A 19,768-nucleotide genomic window follows, 5' to 3' on the forward strand; every position below is an offset into this window, starting at 1 on the left:
TCCTGTGTCGGGCTGTGTCTCCTCAGCCGGTGCCTGGGCTGCACTCACTTCCTCGGGTCGAGGGCTGTGCTGGTTTTGGCTGGGACAGAGTTATTTTCTTCATTGCAGTCCAGCGCGGTGCGGTGTTTAGGATTTGTGACCAGAACAGTGTTGGTAACACAGCGATGGATGTGAACAATGTTGGCACAACATCAAGGCCTTCTGTGTTTCTCACTCATCTCCCCAGTGAATAGATGGGGGTTGCGCAAGCTGCTGAGAGGGTACACAACCAGGCAGATGACCCAAACTAAGGAGAGATGTTGCAGGCCATATCATGTCATACTCAACGATAAAAAGGGAAAAGAGGGGGTTGAGGGGGACTGGCCAGCTTTTCCTCAGGAACTGGCTGGGTATTGGCATCCCTGTGGTGGAGGTGGCCAGCTCTGAGGCCACGCAGACGGGCATGGAGACAAACATCTCCCGGTTTGTGGTCATGTGAACGGTCACTGCGACTAAACCAGGGGCTCCACTCTGAACTGTAATAGTTGCTCTTGCAGTCAAGGGGTCCCAGTGAAGTCCACACAGGGGACTCTTCCCCTGAGAGGGGGCAGAGGCAGAACGACCTGGTCCCTATCCCTGAGCGGGCTACGAAATACAGGGAACGATTGTGTCTGTCAGCCAGGTGAAGACATTTGCTCCCTGGTTGCTCCAATGCTGGGATGGTGGGGCTGACAGGCTGGAACTAGAAGGTAGGGAAGCCCAGCAGCTGGGATCCATTGCTAGGGACTGTGGGATTGATGGATCGGAAGAGGGGCAGCCAGCCATCATCTCTGGAGGTGGCTCTTATGAGTGTGAAAGCAAAGTATCTACTCAAGGAAGATCTTGTAACCCAGCGAGGTCAGTGGTCCACCAGAGAGGAACATACCCGGTACCCGAGGGTGTTTGCGGTGGTCTGCAGTCCCATGGTCCTGGAAGCCCACGGGCAAGAATTGTGGGGGAAAAACGGTGGCGAAAAAGGGACCATCCAGGAAGATTGCTGCTCCAGCTGCTGTCGAGCAATTGCCCAGGCACAGTAGATGGGCTGAGGACACCTCTCCTCCTTCTGATCCTGATCCAGTGGACGTACATCCATGTGGGGTCGACCCTCATGCCCAGTTCCATGGAAGGACCATGCTGGACTGCCGTAAGATCATACCTGTGACTACTGCTGGCAGCGCAGCCTGGACAAGAGAGAGACGTGGGCTCCTCTTGGGGTGAAAAGGGTTTTGGTTTGGAGTTGCAGGAGTCAGGTGATGAATGTTCTGATCAGGACGAGGGGTCCTGCCCCCGGCTGGGCAGGGGAAAGGGACAAATGGATTCGATGGCCTGGCACATCAGACCCCCGACTTGAAAGTAAGATACTTCAAGGGAGTGAAGATACTTCAGGGATCCAAAGAGGCACCGGTGGGCCACTGTAGATACGGAGATGTATCCCACGGATTGTGCCCAGGTAGCCAAGAGCGTCCTGGCTTGTGTCAGAAATGGTGTGGCCAGCAGGACTAGGGAAGTGCTCGTCCCCCTGTACTCGGCACTGGTGAGGCCGCACCTCGAATACTGTGTGCGGTTTGGGGCCCCTCACTACAAGAAAGACATGAGGTGCTGGATGGTGAGTCCACCACTTCCCTGGGCAGCCTGTTCCAGTGCTTGACAACCCTTTCAGTGAGGAAATTTCTCCTGCTACCCAATCTAAACCTTCCCTGGCAGAACTCGAGGCCTTTTCCTCTCGTCCTATCTCACCTTGAACACTCCCAAAGATGGGGTGTCCACGACTTCTCTGGGCAACCTGGTCCAGCACCTCACCAGCCTCTTTGTAAAACATTTCTTATGTCCAAACGTGTCTTATGTCTCCCCTCTTCCAGTTTCAAACCACGGCGCTTGTCCTGTCACTACAGGCCTTGGTAAGAAGTCTCTCTCCATCTTTCGCCTTTCGAGGGACGCTGCAGAAGTCAAAGCCACCCAGCTGGCCCTAGAGCTTGCTGCCTGAGAAACGTGGCCAGTCCTCTGTCTCGCTACTGACTCGTAGAGGGTGGGCAACGGCCTGTGGGGTGGCTACAGCGATGGTCGCAGAGGTAGACCTCTCTGGGCTGCTGCGTTATGGCAGCAGGACCTTGCTGCCTGGGTAGAGCCCCATCACGTCGATGTCCGAGAGCCACGCCCCTGGAGAACATCAACGCAAGGAGCAAGTAGAGCAGGCGGCAAAAAATTGGAGTGGTTCAGGTAAACGTGGACTGGGAATGTGTGATGGGTTAACCCTGGCTGGACGCCAGGTGCCCACCAGAGCCGTTCTATCACTCCCCCTCCTTCTCAGCTGGACAGGGGAGAGAAAATATAACAAAGAGCTTGTGGGTCAAGATAAGGATAGGAGAGATCACTCACCAATTACCGTCACGGGCAAACCAGACTCAGTTTGGGGAAAAATTAACTCGATTTATTACAAATCAACCGGAGTAGGGTAATGAGAAATAAAAGCAAATCTCAGAACACCTTCCCTCCACCCCTCCCTTCTTCCCGGGCACAACTTCACTCCCGGATTCTCTACCAACCCCCCAGCGGCACAGGGGGACGGGGATGGGGTTTACGGTCAGTTCATCACACGTTATTTTCTGCCGCTTCATCCTCCTCAGGGGGAGGACTCATCACACTCTTCCCCTGCTCCAGCGTGGGGTCCCACCCACGGGAGACAGTCCTCCACGAACTTCTCCAACGTGGGTCCTTCCCACGGGCTGCAGTTCTTCACGAACTGCTCCAGCATGGGTCCTTTCCACGATGTGCAGTCCTTCAGGCACAGACTGCTCCAGCGTGGGCCCCCCACGGGGTCACAAGTCCTGCCAGAAAACCTGCTCCGTGGGCTCCTCTCTCCACAGATCCGCAGGTCCTGCCAGGAGCCTGCTCCAGCGCGGGGTTCCCACGGGGTCACAGCCTCCTTCGGGAACCCGCCTGCTCCGGCGTGGGGTCCTCCACGGGCTGCAGGTGGATATCTGCTCCACCGTGGACCTCCATGGACTGCAGGGGGACAGCCTGCCTCACCGTGGTCTTCCCCACGGGCTGCAGGGGAATCTCTGCTCCGGCGCCTGGAGCATCTCCTCCCCCTCCTTCTTCACTGACCTTGGTGTCCGCAGGTTTGTTTCTCTTACATGGTCTCACTCCTCTCTCCGGCTGCCGAATACCTCTGTCCCAACTTTTTTCCTTCTTAAAAGTGTTATCACAGAGGCGTTACCACTATCGCTGATTGGCTCGGCCTTGGCCGGTGGCGGGTCCGTCTTAGAGCCGGCTGGTATGGGCTCTCTCTCGAACACAGGGGAAGCTTCCAGCAACTTCTTACAGAAGCCACCCCTGTAACCCCCCCCGCTACCAAAACCTTGCCACACAAAACCAATACAGAACGTCATCGTGAGCTGTTCACAGCTCGGTGGGTGCGTGGGACATTGGGAGAGAGACAACGGGTGGGCTGTGGAATGATTGCTGCAGGTGACTTATTGATATGACCCCCCCCCCCACCGCAAGGGAAGGTCAACCTCCAGAATTGGTTCCATGGTAGCTCCCTGAGGAACATAACCTGCAACTTTAGATGTTAGCAACACCAGGGGAGCTTGGTGTGCCGACTCTGAGAAGTAACACAGAGGGTGGAGCGGAGTGGAGACGCCGCGGCCAGGCTCTGTGATCGCAGGGGTAGGGAACCGGAATGATCGGAACGACAACGGTTGGTCCCTGCGTTGAATCCACTGAAGCAAGGCGGTAAAATAATGGGGGTTTTGTCGAGCTAATGCCCTACTTCCGATTTATATCACACGCCCAGTTTTGGGGTACTGATATGTAACATCAAGTCCTTTGGGTGAACTTTGCTCATTATAATATCATTATAATACAAAACCACACCTCCATCGCAGAAGTTACCCACTTCCAGGGTGCAACCATCCCTCCATGGAGCATGTGCTCTGAATTTTCTCTAGCGTATACCTTTAAAAGCAAAACGAGAGAACTTTATAGCAATCAAAGTAAAGGTATGTATGACTAGAGTCACTCAAGCTCCACCTAAAAAAAAAAAAAAAAGAATAAAAAGACCCCAAAAGAGGAAGACTGTTAGGGAAGACACCATCACAGACAAGTCAGGAGGACATCGCTGACTTCTGGGATCAGTCGACGGGCTGAACCTCTCTTCCTCCGCATAGGGACGGCTATTGGGTGAGATTCGAACGCTCGGCTGTACCGGGTGCTTCCCCGGGAAACTTGGAATTCTTTAGAGCTCTTTTCTTTCATAATTGGATGTGCTTGTAGTCGACTGTATTATCATTGGCACGTGCTTTGCGGTGTATTTATCACCGGCCATCCAAAAGAACCTGTACTGTTGCTTTAATAAACTGCGCTGCTCACTAATCTAGCTGTGATAGTTCGTTAACGCAACCAAACTCCCTGAGTCTTGTAATTCTCATGCGTTGAATGCGGTGAAGCTGAGAGCGCAGTGTGCTATAAGTGCATGCGTCATTGTGCGACCGGACTTACAGCGCTGAGTTGGACGTTACTCAGAAACGAAACCTAACCGGCCCCTGCCCCTCTGACATCTGAGGATAAGCGGAAATGCAAGGGGGTTTATTTTCTGCCAAATTCCTTTACCCTTTAATGCAACATGAGCTTGCGGTGGAGGGGTGGCCCTGACCCGATCACTGCAGCCATCGCGCAGGTCCTTCATCGCCATGAACAATGCGCCAGCCTCAAGCGAGTGAAGCCTCTGTGGTCTAAGGGACAGTTGGCTGCGCTATCACAAGGGGGAGGCCGGCAGATTAATCATCTCACACCGAGGCCAGCGCCATGCGCTTCCCACGGTGACAGTGACAACTGGAGCATGAGCGCGTGGCTTCGGTACCTGAGACTCTGCAGCCGGGCCGGGCGGCTCCCCCACCCCGGCTGGCTCCTCTCTGGAGAAAATCTGCTTTATTATTTCATACAAATTTCTGTCCCAACAGGGGCAGAGTCTCCCTCCCCTCACCCCGGCCACCCCATTGCTGCCCCTATCCCTGCACCCCCCATGCCTGCAGCTCTTTCCTCCCCCCACCCCGCCCTCCGCAGCTCCAGCGTCCCCCAACGCATCCTGGGTACAAACAGAAGGATTTATTTCAACCTCTGTGTCCTCCGGCCAGCTCTGCTGGTCAGCAGCCTTGCTGGCAGCCCGGTCACCGTCACACAGCAGGGATATGGCAGTGTGCCCAGCCTGGCACCCCTGCTCCCCGTCACAGCTGTCATGGTGGCTTGTCACAATTTTTGCCGTCCCCATCCTTGCTCTCACTGTCCCTATCCTGGTTTGTGGTGTCCCCATCCCTGCTCTTGGTGTCCCCATCCCATCTCTCAGTGTCCCCATCCTGGCTCCCACTGTCCCCATCCCTTGCTGTCCCCGACCCCAGCTCCCGCTGTCCGTCCCCCTCCTTCCCCGTGTCCCCGTCCCCCGCTGTCCCCCCTTGTCCCCCGCCCTGCAGCAGGCACCAGTAGCGGCTGCCGGGGCGCAGGAGCTCCTTGGGGGACTCCAGCTCGTGCAGTTGTCCCCCCTCCAGCACGGCCACCCGCTGCGCCCGCATGGCCAGGGCCACCTGCCCTGTCACCAGCAGCTCCGCGCACCCGGCCCTTGCGGCTCCGAAGATCTCCTGCTCCACCTGCGGCAGGCGGCATCGTCAGTGGGGACCCCCGGGGTGTGGGGACAGAGGGGACATGGGGATCAGGGACCCACAGGACGCTGGGATTGGGGACCCCCCCCAGGACCAGGGGGCTGCGGGGAGTGGGGACCCAGGGGACATTGGGACCAGGGTCCAAGGGCACACCAGGACTGGCGGCCAAGGGAACCCAGGTGCCAGGGACCTGGGGACACCAGGACCAGGGACCGCGGGGACACAGGGACGTCGAGGAGGGGGACACACCTCCGACCTGTGTCATAGCCCAGGGGCAGGCGGGTGATGAAGGTGTGGGCACCCGCCTGGTGGGCTGCCACCACCAGCTGCGCCCGGCTCCACTCCCCCCGGAGGGAGTGGGAGAAGAGCACCGGCTCCTGGGGGACGACGGCCACCTGCGGCGGAGGGGACGGCTGGGGACGCGGTGGGGACATGGTGGGGACGTGGCAGGGGACGTGGCTGGGATGTGGCTGGGGACACGGCAGGGGATGTGACAAGGATGTGTGTGGTGGGCTGACCCTGGCAGGACCCCAGGTGCCCCCCAAAGCCGCCCTGTCACTGCCCCCCCTCAGCTGGAAGGGGGACAGAAAATATAGCGAAGGGCTCGTGGGTCGAGAGGGGGACAGGGAGATCGCTCAGCAATTACCATCACGGGCAAAACGGACTCGACCTGGGGAAATGAATGTAATTTATTGCCAACCAAACCAGAGCAGGGTCATGAGGAATAAAACCAAATCTTAAAACACCTTCCCCCCACCCCTCCCTTCTTCCCGGGCACACCTTCACTCCCCAATTCTCTCCCTCCTCCCCCCCAAGCGGCGCAGGGGGACGGGGAATGGGGGTCAGGGTCCCCTCATCCCACCTTGGCTCTGCCGCTCCTTCCTCCTCGCACTCTTCCTCTGCTCCAGCACGGGGTCCCACCCACGGCACACAGTCCCCCACAAACTTCTCCAACGTGAGTCCTTCAGGGCGCATCCCCCTGCTCCGGCGTGGGGTCCTCCCCGGGCTGCAGGTGGACATCTGCTCCAGCGTGGACCTTTGTGGGCTGCAGGGGGACAGCCTGCCTCACCGTGGTCTTCCCCACGGGCTGCAGGGTGGATATCACTGAGTACTTGTGACAAGAAGACATCTTCACCAACCTCCAGGCATCTCCCTGACCTGCTCGTCACAACAGTGTGGCATTCCCAGCTGACGCCTGGGTCGTTGAGGTCTCCGGTAAGAACAAGGGCGACCGATCCAGACATTTCTGCTGACTGTCTGTGGAATAACTCATCGGCGCTGGCATCCTGGCTGGGCGACGGGTAGCGGACACCTACTGCGCCATCTCCTTTCTCTTCCATCCCCTAATCCTCGCCCAGAGGCTGTCGACCACGTCGTCCCAAACCGTAACGGCTGTGCGGTCAAAGCTCTCCTTTCCATCGAGTGCGACTCCTCCACCTCGCCTGCCCTGCCCACCCCTCCTGAAGGGCTGAGCGCCCTCCATCCCAGCAGTCCAGGTGTGTCTCCTGCTCAGAGACCATGAACAGGGGCCCTGAGAAGAAGGTCTTCTGCTCCGAGGTCACCCATGAGGGCCCTGAGAAGAAGGTCTCCAGCTGCGAGGTCACCCATGAGGGCCCTGAGAAGGTCTCCAGCTCTGAGGTCTCACAGACGGGTGCTGAGAAGGAGGTACCCGCCCCCCCCCGGCCCCAGGCTGGGGGACACCAGTCCTTGGGGACAGCGGGAAGGAGGGACAGCAGGAGCAGGATGGACGTTGGTGTTGAGACGGGGAACCAAAGGAACCTTAGTAGATATAGTAGATATATGAATGTAGATAGGAATTGTTTAATAATTATCTAGCTTATAATGAAATTAAAGAAGTTTCAATAGAGGGAGACACGGCCCCAGGGGATGAGAAGTGATGTTTAACGTTTCCATTGTTGAGGCTGACTGGGACAGGAGATAGTCCCTGACAAGAATCAGCAGTGAGTCCAAGAACCAGCCAAGACCGACCTTGTGATTTGGACAAATGCCAAGGGACGACTGAGTCTGCGCAGGGACAGAAGGTGAAGAGTTCCCTGTGAAGAAGACATACAGCCTTCATCTTCACGACCACCAGACGACCACCATAAGGAGGCACTGCGCAAGCGCAGTTGAGAGGAGACTATGGAAATGACTTCCTAGAGCTAATTATAATATGAAGCGGGGATAGGTAATGCCTATGTATAGGCGTATTGCGAAACTCTATGTATATGTAACACTTGACTGTATAAATTTAAAGTGAACTGCCAAAATCAGGCGCACACGACTTCGGTGGGACTACCCCCCGTGCTGCCCAGCGCTGAATGAACATACCTACTTTACAATCTCACCGACTGTGGAGTCTGTTTTCCGCACGTCAGTGTTAGGGGGACACTGGCGAGAGGGACAGCGGGAACGGGGGACACTGGGGGACACTGGGGGACACTGGGGGACCCCGGGTGGGGGCTGGGGAGGGTCCCGGGGGTGGGCTCCGAGGGTCCCGGGGGGTGGCGGGGTCCCGGGGGGGTCCCGCGGGTCCCCTGTCCCGTCCCCCCCTTCGCCCGTCGCCCGTCGCCCTTCCTCCGGCGCTTTCGCTTTCGCTTCCAACCTGCGGGAACGCGATCTGCCTGGCACCCGGTGACGTCCGAGGCGGCTCCAGGCTGCCATTGGCGGGCGGGAGGGAGCGGAGCCAATGGCTGGGAGGGGGCGGGGCTTGAGCCACACGGCGTTTGACAGTCCGAGCGGGGCCGCAGAGGAGCGGAGCAGCGCGATGGGGCCGGGCCGGGGACTGGGACCGGGACCGGGACCGGGACTGGGACTGGGACTGGGACTGGGGCTGGGGGTCCTCGTCGGGGCGGCGAGCGGTGAGCGCGGGCGGGGACGCGGGAGGACCCCCCCCACACCCCCGGTCACCGGGACCCCCCCTGGACCCCCCCGGACCGCCCTTCTCTTGGCACCGCGAACCCTCCCGGGCACTGGGACCCCTTCGACCCCCCCTTTCCGACCTCCCCGGTCCCCCTCCCCGGTGCCAGGGACCCCCTGGGAACACTCCCCCACCCCTCCGGTTCCCCCTTCCCGGGCCCCCCCCCGGATCCCCATTTCCGAGAACCGGGACACCTCTCCCACCCTGCCTCGGACCTTCCTGCTGCCTTGGACCCTCCCCCAGATCTGCTTTCTTGCACCTCCCTGGCCCCCCCTTCCCGAGCATCCCAGGTCCCCACCCCTCGGACACCTCTGGGACCCCCCTTTCCTTGGCACCAGGAACCAGGACCCCCCCTCCCGCACACAACTCACTCCCCCAACATCCCCCCACCAGCCACATCCCCCCTGAAGCTGTCCCCCCCATCACCCCAATCTGCTCCCCTGGGACCCCCACCCAGCCTCAGTGCCCACCCCTGGGACCCCTCACCCCTGTCTCCCCTCACTGCCCCCCACCTCTAACCACTCCCTGTGTCCCCACAGCATTCCACTCCCTGCGCTACTTCGATGTTGCCATGTCAGAGCCCAGCCCGGGGGTCCCCCAGTCTATGGAAGTGGGGTACGTGGACGGGAATCTCATTGTACGCTACGACAGTGAGACGGGGAAGATGGTGCCCCGGGCAGACTGGATGGCGGACAACCTGGACCAGCAGTACTGGGACATCGAGACCCAGAGAGGACAGAGCAATCAGCAGGTTTACCGCATTGACCTGAACACGCTGCGGGACCGCTACAACCAGAGCGGGAGTGAGTGTGGGGCTCTATGGGGCTGGGCTGGGGCTCTGTGGGACAGGATGGTTCCTTCCCCCTGCTCCAAGATCTTGCTGTGCCCCACGCTGCTGCCCCGTGTTGTGCCGGCCCTTCCCTGCCTGGTGTCACTGTCAGAGGGCTCCCAGCCACCCTGTCCCCCAGCCCGAGGGGGTCCCGGCTGCCCTGTCCCAGCCCCACAGTGCTTGGGATCCCCTGTCCTGGATCCAGGGGGGGCTTCTGGCCACCCCAGCCCAGCGCATCCCCCCCCCACCACACACACACGGTGCCCAGGACTCCAGCCCAGGAGTGGCCGCCACGTCCCAGCCCCTCACCATCCCCGCGGCAGTGGAGACCCCCAGAGCCAGAGGGGCTCCCACCTCCAGTGTCCCAGGCCCTCGCCCTCCCCATGGTGCTTCAGGCCCCCCATCCCAGAGCCAGAGGGGCTTCCCCCACCCCATCCCATCTCCTTATCATCCCCGGCCCCAGCATTTGGGACCCAGCCCAGCCCCGCGCTGTCCCGGGGTGCCGTGGGGCTGGGTGCCAGCCCAGCCACGTCCTGGGTGCAGGGGGTCTGCGTCACGGCTTTACGTGACACCCTGAGTGCTGTGGGCCCTGGGCAGGAGGGTGGGCAGCTCTCGTGCCGGTACCCCGATCCCCCCCAAGGGTCATGCACGGTTGGGGCGGGGGGCACTGCCAGGGGTCCGTGCCCCACTGAAGGCCCAGGGCTGCAGCAGCCCCTCAGCCCCATTTCCCTGGTCGTGTTTCAGGGGCTCACACGCTGCAGCGCATGTACGGCTGTGACATCCTGGAGGACGGCAGCACCAGGGGGTATGAGCAGTACGCCTACGACGGGAGGGATTTCATCGCCTTCGACTTGGACACGATGACATACACCGCGGCAGACGCGGCGGCGCAAATCACCAAGAGAAAGTGGGAGAAGGACGGGACTGTCGCTGAGCAGTGGAAGCACTACCTGAAGAACACCTGCATCGAGTGGCTGAGGAAATACGTGAGCTACGGGCGGGCCGTGCTGGAGAGGAGAGGTGAGGGCGAGACGGGGACCCTGGGGACGGGCTGCTGTGGGTGCGTGTGCCGGCTCTCACCGCCACCCCCCTCCCCAGAGCCCCCCATGGTCCGAGTGTCAGGGAAGGAGGCCCACGGGATCCTGACCTTGTACTGCCGCGCTTACGGCTTCTACCCGCGGCCCATCACCGTCAGCTGGCTGAAGGACGGCGAGGTCAGGGACCAGGAGACCGAGTGGGGCAGCATCGCGCCCAACAGCGATGGCACCTACTACACCTGGGCCTCCATCGAGGCCCTTCCAGAGGAGAAGGACAAGTACCGGTGCCGCGTGGAGCACGCCAGCCTGCCCGAGCCCGGCCTCTTCATGTGGGGTGAGCGCGGTGGCCTTGGGCACGTGGAGCAGTGGTGGGCTGGGGTGGTTCCCCTTCCCCTCCTCACGGTCCTGCTCTCCCCCAGAGACGGAGTCCAAGCTGGTCACCATCATCCTGGCGGTGGCTGTTGCCATCCTGCTTGTGATCGCCATCATGGCCGGATTCGCCTTCTGGAAGTACAAATCAGGTAAAGTGATGGGGCCGGCGAGGCAGAGGGGTGCGGGAGGAAGGCAGGGGCTGGGGGGCCGGAGGGGCTGCGGGCATGAGCCGCTGTGCTCTGGGGAGCCTCTGAGCGTGGTGGCCACGGTGGATGCTGATGCCTCTTTCTCTCTGCAGGGAGGAAGAAGAAGGGTTATGATCCAGCATCAGGTGAGTACCGGCGGCAGGTCCGGCTCCAGCCGCTGCCCAGTGCTGGGGCGGTCTTGTGGCTCAGGTTTCTGGCCTCTGCCAGCATTTCCTGATCCCCCGTCCTCCCTGTGCTGCCCGTCTTTAAATCCCCGTAGCGGGGACGTATGGAGGAGATCGTGTCTCCTCTCTGGTGCTCACGGCTCCATCCTGCTCTCCCAGTGGCTGCAGAGCGGCCGTGGCTCCCGGGCCGGCTCCTGGCACGTGCGCCGTGCCCGTAGCGAGGACGGGGCTGGCAGCTCACGGCTGTTTCTCTCTCACAGGCACGGACGGTGGGTCTGGCAGCTCAGCCACAGGTATGGTGTGGGACCAGGGGGGATGGACGGGGCACCCCAGCTCTTTGTGCTCCCCCGTGGGACCCGCAGCCGGAGCAACACCGAGCTGTGGGAGGGGTCACCGAGACCCCCAGAGTAGCAGGTTGGGGACAGGGAGGTGGCCCTGGGTGACGCTGTCTCTTCCTCTCGTCCCTGCAGGGCTCACCATCTAACTGCTCCACGCGGGGCCAGCACGTGGTTGGATTCGGCCCCCTGCTCTATCGCCGGCTGGATGCAGAGAGGTGCTGGAGGAGGCTGAGAGCTGCCTGCAGAGAGAGCTTGTCACGCTGCACTTGCCCACCCCTGGCTGTGGTGGCGGCTCTTCTGGGAGGGTGAACATCCTATTTTCTGATACTTTTAAAATTGAGAGCTGCAATTATTACCGGTGTTCTTTAATTTTGAGGTTGAAATTGATTTCTTCCACATGCGTACATTTCTTGGCGTGCACAATAATGCTGGTCCCCATCCTGTGTCGGGCTGTGTCTCCTCAGCCGGTGCCTCGTCTGCGCTCGCATCCTCGGGTCGATGGCTGTGCTGGTTTTGGCTGGGACAGAGTTATTTTCTTCATTGCAGTCCAGCGCGGTGCGGTGTTTAGGATTTGTGACCAGAACAGTGTTGGTAACACAGCGATGGATGTGAACAATGTTGGCACAACATCAAGGCCTTCTGTGTTTCTCACTCATCTCCCCAGTGAATAGATGGGGGTTGCGCAAGCTGCTGAGAGGGTACACAACCAGGCAGATGACCCAAACTAAGGAGAGATGTTGCAGGCCATATCATGTCATACTCAACGATAAAAAGGGAAAAGAGGGGGTTGAGGGGGACTGGCCAGCTTTTCCTCAGGAACTGGCTGGGTATTGGCATCCCTGTGGTGGAGGTGGCCAGCTCTGAGGCCACGCAGACGGGCACTGAGAAGAGGATCTCCTGGTCTGAGGCCATGCAGACGGGCATGGAGACAAACATCTCCCGGTTTGTGGTCCTGTGAACGGTCACTGCGACTAAACCAGGGGCTCCACTCTGAACTGTAATAGTTGCTCTTGCAGTCAAGGGGTCCCAGTGAAGTCCACACAGGGGACCCTTCCCCTGAGAGGGGGCAGAGGCAGAACGACCTGGTCCCTATCCCTGAGCGGGCTACGAAATACAGGGAACGATTGTGTCTGTCAGCCAGGTGAAGACATTTGCTCCCTGGTTGCTCCAATGCTGGGATGGTGGGGCTGACAGGCTGGAACTAGAAGGTAGGGAAGCCCAGCAGCTGGGATCCATTGCTAGGGACTGTGGGATTGATGGATTGGAAGAGGGGCAGCCAGCCATGGCCACTGGAGGTGGCTCTTATGAGTGTGAAAGCAAAGTATCTACTCAAGGAAGATCTTGTAACCCAGCGAGGTCAGTGGTCCACCAGAGAGGAACATACCCGGTACCCGAGGGTGTTTGCGGTGGTCTGCAGTCCCGTGGTCCTGGAAGCCCACGGGCAAGAATTGTGGGGGAAAAACAGTGGCGAAAAAGGGACCATCCAGGAAGATTGCTGCTCCAGCTGCTGTCGAGCAATTGCCCAGGCACAGTAGATGGGCTGAGGACACCTCTCCTCCTTCTGATCCTGATCCAGTGGACGTACATCCACGTGGGGTCGACCCTCATGCCCAGTACCATGGAAGGACCATGCTGGACCACCGTAGGATCCTACCTGTGACTACTCCCGGCAACGCAGCCTGGGCGAGAGAGACGTGGGCTCCTCTTGGGGTGAAAAGGGTTTTGGTTTGGAGTTGCAGGAGTCAGGTGATGAATGTTCTGATCAGGACGAGGGGTCCTGCCCCCGGCTGGGCAGGGGAAAGGGACAAACGGATTCGATGGCCTGGCACATCAGACCCCTGACTTGAAAGTAAGATACTTCAAGGGAGTGAAGATACTTCAGGGATCCAAAGAGGCACCGGTGGGCCACTGTAGATACGGAGATGTATCCCATGGCCTTGTGCCCAGGTGGCCAAGGCAGCCAAGAGCGTCCTGGCTTGTGTCAGAAATGGCGTGGCCAGCAGGACTAGGGAAGTGCTCGTCCCCCTGTACTCGGCACTGGTGAGGCCGCACCTCGAATACTGTGTGCGGTTTGGGGCCCCTCACTACAAGAAAGACATGAGGTGCTGGATGGTGAGTCCACCACTTCCCTGGGCAGCCTGTTCCAGTGCTTGACAACCCTTTCAGTGAGGAAATTTCTCCTACTACCCAATCTAAACCTTCCCTGGCACAACTTGAGGCATTTTCCTATCTCACCTTGAATACTCCCAAAGATGGGGTGTCCATGACTTTTCTGGGCAAACTGGTCCAGCACCTCCCCACCCTCATCATGAAACATTTCTTATGTCCAATCTCGATCTCCCCTCTTCCAGTTTCAAACCACGGCGCTTGTCCTGTCACTACAGGCCTTGGTAAGAAGTCTCTCTCCATTTTTCATCTTTCGAGGGACGCTGCAGAAGTCAAAGCCACCCAGCTGGCCCTAGAGCTTGCTGCCTGAGAAATGTGGCCAGTACTCTGTCTCCCTACTGACTCGTAGAGGGTGGCCAACGGCCTGTGGGGTGGCTACAGCGATGGTCGCAGAGGTAGACCTCTCTGGGCTGCTGCGTTATGGCAGCAGGACCTTGCTGCCTGGGTAGAGCCCCATCACGTCGATGTCTGAGAGCCACGCCCCTGGAGAACATCAACGCAAGGAGCAAGTAGACCAGGCGGCAAAAAATTGGGTGTTTCAGGTAAACGTTGACTGGGAACGTCATCATGAGCTGTTCACAGCTCGGTGGGTGCGTGGGACATTGGGAGAGAGACAACATACGGGTGGGCTCACGACGGAGGGGTGGCCCTGACCCAATCACTGTAGCCATCGCGCAGGTCCTTCATCGCCGTGAACAATGCGCCAGCTTTAAGCGAGTGAAGCCTCTGTGGTCTAAGGGACAGTTGGCTGCGCTATCACGAGGGGGAGGCCGGCAGATTAATTATATCACACCAAGGCTGGCGCCACGTGTTTCCCATAGTGACAGTGACAGCCGGAGGACGAGTGCGTGGCTTCGCTACCCAAGACCCTGCAGCCGGGCCAGGCGGCTCCCTGACTCCTGCACCTCAGCCAGCTCCTCTCTGGAGCAATTCTGCTTTATTTCGTACAAATTTCTGTCCTTCCAGCAGCAGTCCCCTCCTCCTGCCCTGCTGCCGGTGCAGGAGCCGGCCACCACTCCTCTCAGTCCGTCCCTGGGGTCTCTGGCCTCCCTGCACCGGGGCCACGCTGCAGCAGGAGGCTGTAAGGCCCACAGCAGCTCTGCAGTTCGGCGGGTGTCCCCGTCTCGACCACAGCACCGCGTTCCAGCACCACGACGCGGTCGGCCACCTCCAGCATCCGTCGGCAGTGGGTGATGAGCAGCACCGTCCGGGCCCACCCGCTCCGCACCCACTGCTGCGGCTGCGGGAGATGCCGGCACCCATCAGCACCCATTGTGGAGCCGGGACCCCCCCCCCCCCCCCCCCGGCACCTCCTGCCACTCACCGCCACCTCGCCCTCCCCATCCAAGGCGCTGGTGGCTTCGTCGAGGATGAGGACGGTGGGTCGCCGCACCAGGGCCCGGGCGATGGCGATGCGCTGCTTCTCCCCCACCGACAGCTGCCCCCCTTTATCCCCCACGTCTGCAAGACAAAAGGCCAGCAGGTGAGCGGGACACGGGTGCCTGGGGGTCCCCCCACCAGCTCCCCAGCACTCACCGGTGTCAAAACCCCGGTCCAGCGCCAAGATGAAGCCCAGGGCACCGGCGGCGGCAGCGGCCGCCCTCACGTCCTCCTCCCCACAGCTCTCCAGCCCGAACGTGATGTTTTCCCGGATGGTGCCAGAGAAAAGCACAGGATCCTGCCCCACCAACACCACCTGCCCCCAGACTCAGGCTGAGACCAGGCACAGCTCAGTGCAGTTTTGCTGCCTGCCTGCCCGCCTGCTGCTGCCCTCACCTGGTGGTGGAGGTACCGGTACTCGTAGTCCCGTAGCGGCACCCCATCCAGCAGCACATCCCCGGTCCCAGGCTCGTAAAATCGCTCTAGCAGCCCCGCGCAGGTGCTCTTCCCGCTGCCATTGAGTCCCGCCAACGCCGTCACCTCACCAGGGTGCAGCTTGAAGGAGACGTCCTGGGGGGCAAAGGTGGGGGGAATGCAGCGGCGGCGGTGGGTGCTCAGTGACAACCCCATCCCCTTCTTGGAGACCCCTAAGACCCCCGGTTCTACCTGCAGGACGAGGTGCTCAGGGCGTGCAGGGTAGGCGAAGGAGACATGCTCGAAGGCGACGTGGCCCTGCAGCGTGGTGGGCGCCCACGTGCCCCCAGTGTCCCCGGTGGGCTCCCGGTCCAGGTACTCCAGGATCTTGCGACTGGCTGCCGCTTTGCTCAGCAAGTCACCGTGGCCGAACACCAGCGCCTGCATGGGGCAGAGGCGCTGGCACTGGGGACGAGGACAGATGGACACGGGGTGTGCGCGGGGGGACACACGCATCATGTGGTCTCACCTGCACGTGGTGGCTGACTTTAGCCTGGTAGAGGAGGAAGGTGACGAGGCTGCCGGTGGTGATGGTCCCCTCACGGAGCTGCCGGCGCCCGTGGCAGAGCACCAGCACCTGCATGGCCAGCTGTAGCGCCTGCAGAGATGGGGGTCAGTGGGTGAGGTGGGGGTGGGCGAACAGGGATGCCCGAATGCCAGGGTCCCTCCTGCGCCCGCCTCACCCGCTGGATGAGGGTGAAGAGCGCCTGCTCCACGTCAATGTGGTCCTTCAGCCCCAGCATCTTGGCCACTGCCCGGCTGTGGCGGCGCTCCTCCTCCTCCTCCCCGGCGAAGGTCCGCACCGTCTCAATGGAGGAGACGGCCTCCTGCACCACCGCCGCCGTGTTGGCCGTGGCATCCAGCATGGCTCGCTGCAGCACCTGGGCAGGGGCAGCCGGATTCAGCACCCATAGGGTGGCGATGGGACATCCCCACCGGCCTGGCCCTGTCCATCCCTTCCCTACCAGCCCCAAACCTCTGTCCCCCCACCCCAGGGTCCCCACCCCACCGTCCCCATCCCTGCCAACCCCATCCTGTCGCCGCTGACCCCCTCCCTCCCTGCCATGCCCACCAGCAAGTCCCCATCCCACCATCCCATCCCCACTGCCCCCATCCCATCCCCACTGTCCCATCCTCTGTCTCCATCCCACCCCATCGTCCTCATCCCATCCCCACTGTCCCCATTCCCGCCCCCCCATCCTGCCATCCCCATCCTGCCATCCCATCCTGCCTCCCTATCCTCATCCCACCATCTTGCCCCCACCGCTCCCATTATCCCATCCCCACCATCCCATCCTGTCACCACCATTCCCGTTCCCACCATCCCCTTTCTCTGCTCCCCACCCCCTCCTCACTGTCCCCATCCCATCGCGTCTCCTCGTCCTCATCCCACCATCCCCATCCCAGCCTGTTGCCACCATCCCCTCCCATCCATCCCCCTGGTCTCCATCTTGTCCCCTCCATCCCATCCTGTCCCCACCGTCACCTGGTACCGGGCATCGTAGACCTTGCGTGCTGTGATGATGAGGGGCGCCTCCAGCAGCGCCAGCAGCGCCAGGCGGGGTGACAGCCCCACCATGAAGCCACCCAACCCCAGCGCCATCCCCAAGCTCCGCAACGCCACATTGGTGCTCATCGGCACCACGTCGCACAGCAAGGGCACGTCTTTGGCCAACCGGGTGGACAGCTCGGCTGTGGGGACGGTGAGGGGTCAGTGGTGGGGTTGAGGGTCCTGGGGGCGGGCGGGGGATGATGGAGACCCCCCCTCTACCTGCTGGTGTCCCCTGGAAGAAGGCCAGATCCTGGCGCAGCAGGCGGGAGAAGAGCTGGTAGCAGGTGCCCAGTTTGAGCCGGGCTTGCGCCCAGGTGAAGAGACCCCCACGGCAGCCGGTAAACAGCGAGCTGGGAGCGGGGTGGGGGGGAGTGGATGGGACACAAAGACCCCCGTCAGCCCGGCTGCAGGGGACAGACAGGCAGACAAGGGGGACACAGGGATCCCCACCTGCCCAAATCGGCGGCGAGGACCAGGCCGATGGTGAAGATGGTGGGTCCGTCCCCATGCTGGATGGCATCCAGGGCTTTGCCGGTGCAGTACGGCCCCGCGGTCTCACCTGGACGGGCACCGGTCGGGGCGGGCGTTGAGCGCGGGGGGTGTGGCGGCACCACCGGGATCCCCCTCCACCCCACGTCCGCCATCACTCACCCAGCACGGCCAACACCAGGAAGAAAAAGGCACCGCCGAGGACGGGCCACTCGGCCAAGGCCAGCGCCAGCAACTGCCGCACGGCCACCGGTGACTCGGTACCGATATCCCTGCCGGGCGACGGCACGGCCCAAACCAGCAGCGCCGCAGCGGTCGCGCCGTGGGTCAAGGCCAACCAAACCGGCGCGGCCGTGGCCAGCAGCACCGGCGCGGCACTGTACGGCACCAAGAGGCTCCGGAGGGTGAGGAAGGCGGCGGGGCTGAGGCTGAGCGTGACGGCGGCTCCTCGGGGACCCCCCGGCGCCAGCAGCCGTCCAGCCACGGTAAATGCCGGCAGCCGCAGCCCGGCTTCCAGCCACAGGGCTGCCAGACCCAAATGGGCCAGTGCCGGGGCCAGCTGGGCCAGGGCTGCCAGCACCACCAGGTCAACCAGGAGCAGGAGGCAGGCCAGGCGGATGGCGGGGAGCAGAGCCATGGCTGGGGGTGCTTACCAGTAAAGACCAGTGCTCCCAGTGCAGCTCCCTTGGATGGTGCTCAGCAAGCTAGGGAATTCACCAGTCAACACCAGTGCTCCCAGTCCAGCCCCCCAGTCCCACCCTGGATCCCCAAGACCCTGCTCAGCATCCTGGGGTGCTCACCAGTCAACACCAGTGCTCCCAGTCCAGCCCCCCAGTCCCACCCTGGATCCCCAAGACCCTGACCAACATCCTGGGGTGCTCACCAGTCAACACCAGTGCTCCCAGTCCAGCCCCCCAGTCCCACCCTGGATCCCCAAGACCCTGACCAACATCCTGGGGTGCTCACCAGTCAACACCAGTGCTCCCAGTCCAGCCCCCCAGTCCCACCCTGGATCCCCAAGACCCTGACCAGCATCCTGGGGTGCTCACCAGTCAACACCAGTGCTCCCAGTCCACCCCCCAGTCCCACCCTGGATCCCCAAGACCCTGCCCAGCATCCTGGGGTGCTCACCAGTCAACACCAGTGCTCCCAGTCCACCCCCCAGTCCCACCCTGGATCCCCAAGACCCTGACCAACATCCTGGGGTGCTCACCAGTCAACACCAGTGCTCCCAGTCCACCCCCCCAGTCCCACCCTGGATCCCCAAGACCCTGACCAGCATCCTGGAGTGCTCACCAGTCAACACCAGTGCTCCCAGTCCAGCCCCCCAGTCCCACCCTGGATCCCCAAGACCCTGCCCAGCATCCTGGGGTGCTCACCAGTCAACACCAGTGCTCCCAGTCCAGCCCCCCAGTCCCACCCTGGATCCCCAAGACCCTGACCAGCATCCTGGGGTGCTCACCAGTCAACACCAGTGCTCCCAGTCCACCCCCCCAGTCCCACCCTGGATCCCCAAGACCCTGCCCAGCATCCTGGGGTGCTCACCAGTCAACACCAGTGCTCCCAGTCCAGCCCCCCAGTCCCACCCTGGATCCCCAAGACCCTGCCCAGCACCCTGGGGTGCTCACCAGTCAACACCAGTGCTCCCAGTCCAGCCCCCCAGTCCCACCCTGGATCCCCAAGACCCTGCCCAGCATCCTGGGGTGCTCACCAGTCAACACCAGTGCTCCCAGTCCAGCCCCCTCAGCTCCCCCGGACCCCACCCGACACCCTGGGGCTCACCCAGTGCTCCCAGTCCAGGCCCCCAGTAGCACCCAGCAGCTCCCAGCAGGGTACCGCCGCTCTGTCTTTAGGTTTCACTTTCGTGGCCCCGCCCCTCCCGCCCTCTTCCCCGCCCCCGACCACGCCCCCTGCCTCGCCCCGCGTCAAACTGTTTCAGCTCGATCAGCCCGGCAACTGATGACGCCACGGACTCGGCCAATCAGCGCCGCCCGCCTGGCTTTTGCCCCTCCCTGCCCCCTCCCCATCCCCCAGGGACCCCCACGGGCAGGGACATGGGGGAGGGGGACACCCCCCCCCCCGACCGTGCCCGGTGCCCCCCCCCGGCGATTCCCCGTGCCCCCCCCCGCCCCCCGGTGTCCGGAGCCCCCTCCCGGTGCCCCCCCCCCC

General features: G+C 61.7%; 2 protein-coding genes across 4 annotated transcripts; one reads left to right on the plus strand and one right to left on the minus strand.

Annotated features, from left to right (window-relative positions):
- Positions 1 to 8,346: 8,346 nt before the first annotated feature.
- LOC128135849 (class I histocompatibility antigen, F10 alpha chain-like) lies at positions 8,347 to 11,911 on the plus strand. Its single transcript, XM_052774939.1, has 8 exons — positions 8,347 to 8,533; positions 9,132 to 9,395; positions 10,166 to 10,441; positions 10,520 to 10,792; positions 10,878 to 10,979; positions 11,129 to 11,161; positions 11,461 to 11,493; positions 11,671 to 11,911. The coding sequence occupies exons 1-8, from the start codon at positions 8,362 to 8,364 to the stop codon at positions 11,682 to 11,684; spliced, it is 1,167 nt and encodes a 388-aa protein (XP_052630899.1). The 5' UTR covers positions 8,347 to 8,361; the 3' UTR covers positions 11,685 to 11,911.
- Positions 11,912 to 14,624: 2,713 nt separating this feature from the next.
- On the minus strand, positions 14,625 to 19,468 carry TAP2 (transporter 2, ATP binding cassette subfamily B member). 3 transcript variants are annotated; one of them, XM_052774926.1, is made up of 12 exons: positions 19,382 to 19,468; positions 17,762 to 18,303; positions 17,561 to 17,669; positions 17,330 to 17,460; positions 17,045 to 17,250; positions 16,242 to 16,439; positions 16,028 to 16,156; positions 15,751 to 15,939; positions 15,481 to 15,654; positions 15,241 to 15,400; positions 15,029 to 15,165; positions 14,625 to 14,944 (listed from the first exon to the last, which is right to left on the minus strand). In XM_052774926.1, the coding sequence occupies exons 2-12, from the start codon at positions 18,234 to 18,236 to the stop codon at positions 14,726 to 14,728; spliced, it is 2,127 nt and encodes a 708-aa protein (XP_052630886.1). In that variant the 5' UTR covers positions 18,237 to 18,303; positions 19,382 to 19,468; the 3' UTR covers positions 14,625 to 14,725. The 3 variants fall into 3 exon arrangements, with proteins under 3 accessions (XP_052630886.1, XP_052630887.1, XP_052630888.1); XM_052774927.1 differs by lacking the exon at positions 19,382 to 19,468 and adding an exon at positions 19,311 to 19,375; XM_052774928.1 differs by lacking the exon at positions 19,382 to 19,468 and adding an exon at positions 18,400 to 18,416.
- Between the last annotated feature and the right edge of the window lie 300 nt (positions 19,469 to 19,768).

Source organism: Harpia harpyja, chromosome 25, assembly GCF_026419915.1.
Source record: "Harpia harpyja isolate bHarHar1 chromosome 25, bHarHar1 primary haplotype, whole genome shotgun sequence".
Taxonomy (NCBI): domain Eukaryota; kingdom Metazoa; phylum Chordata; class Aves; order Accipitriformes; family Accipitridae; genus Harpia; species Harpia harpyja.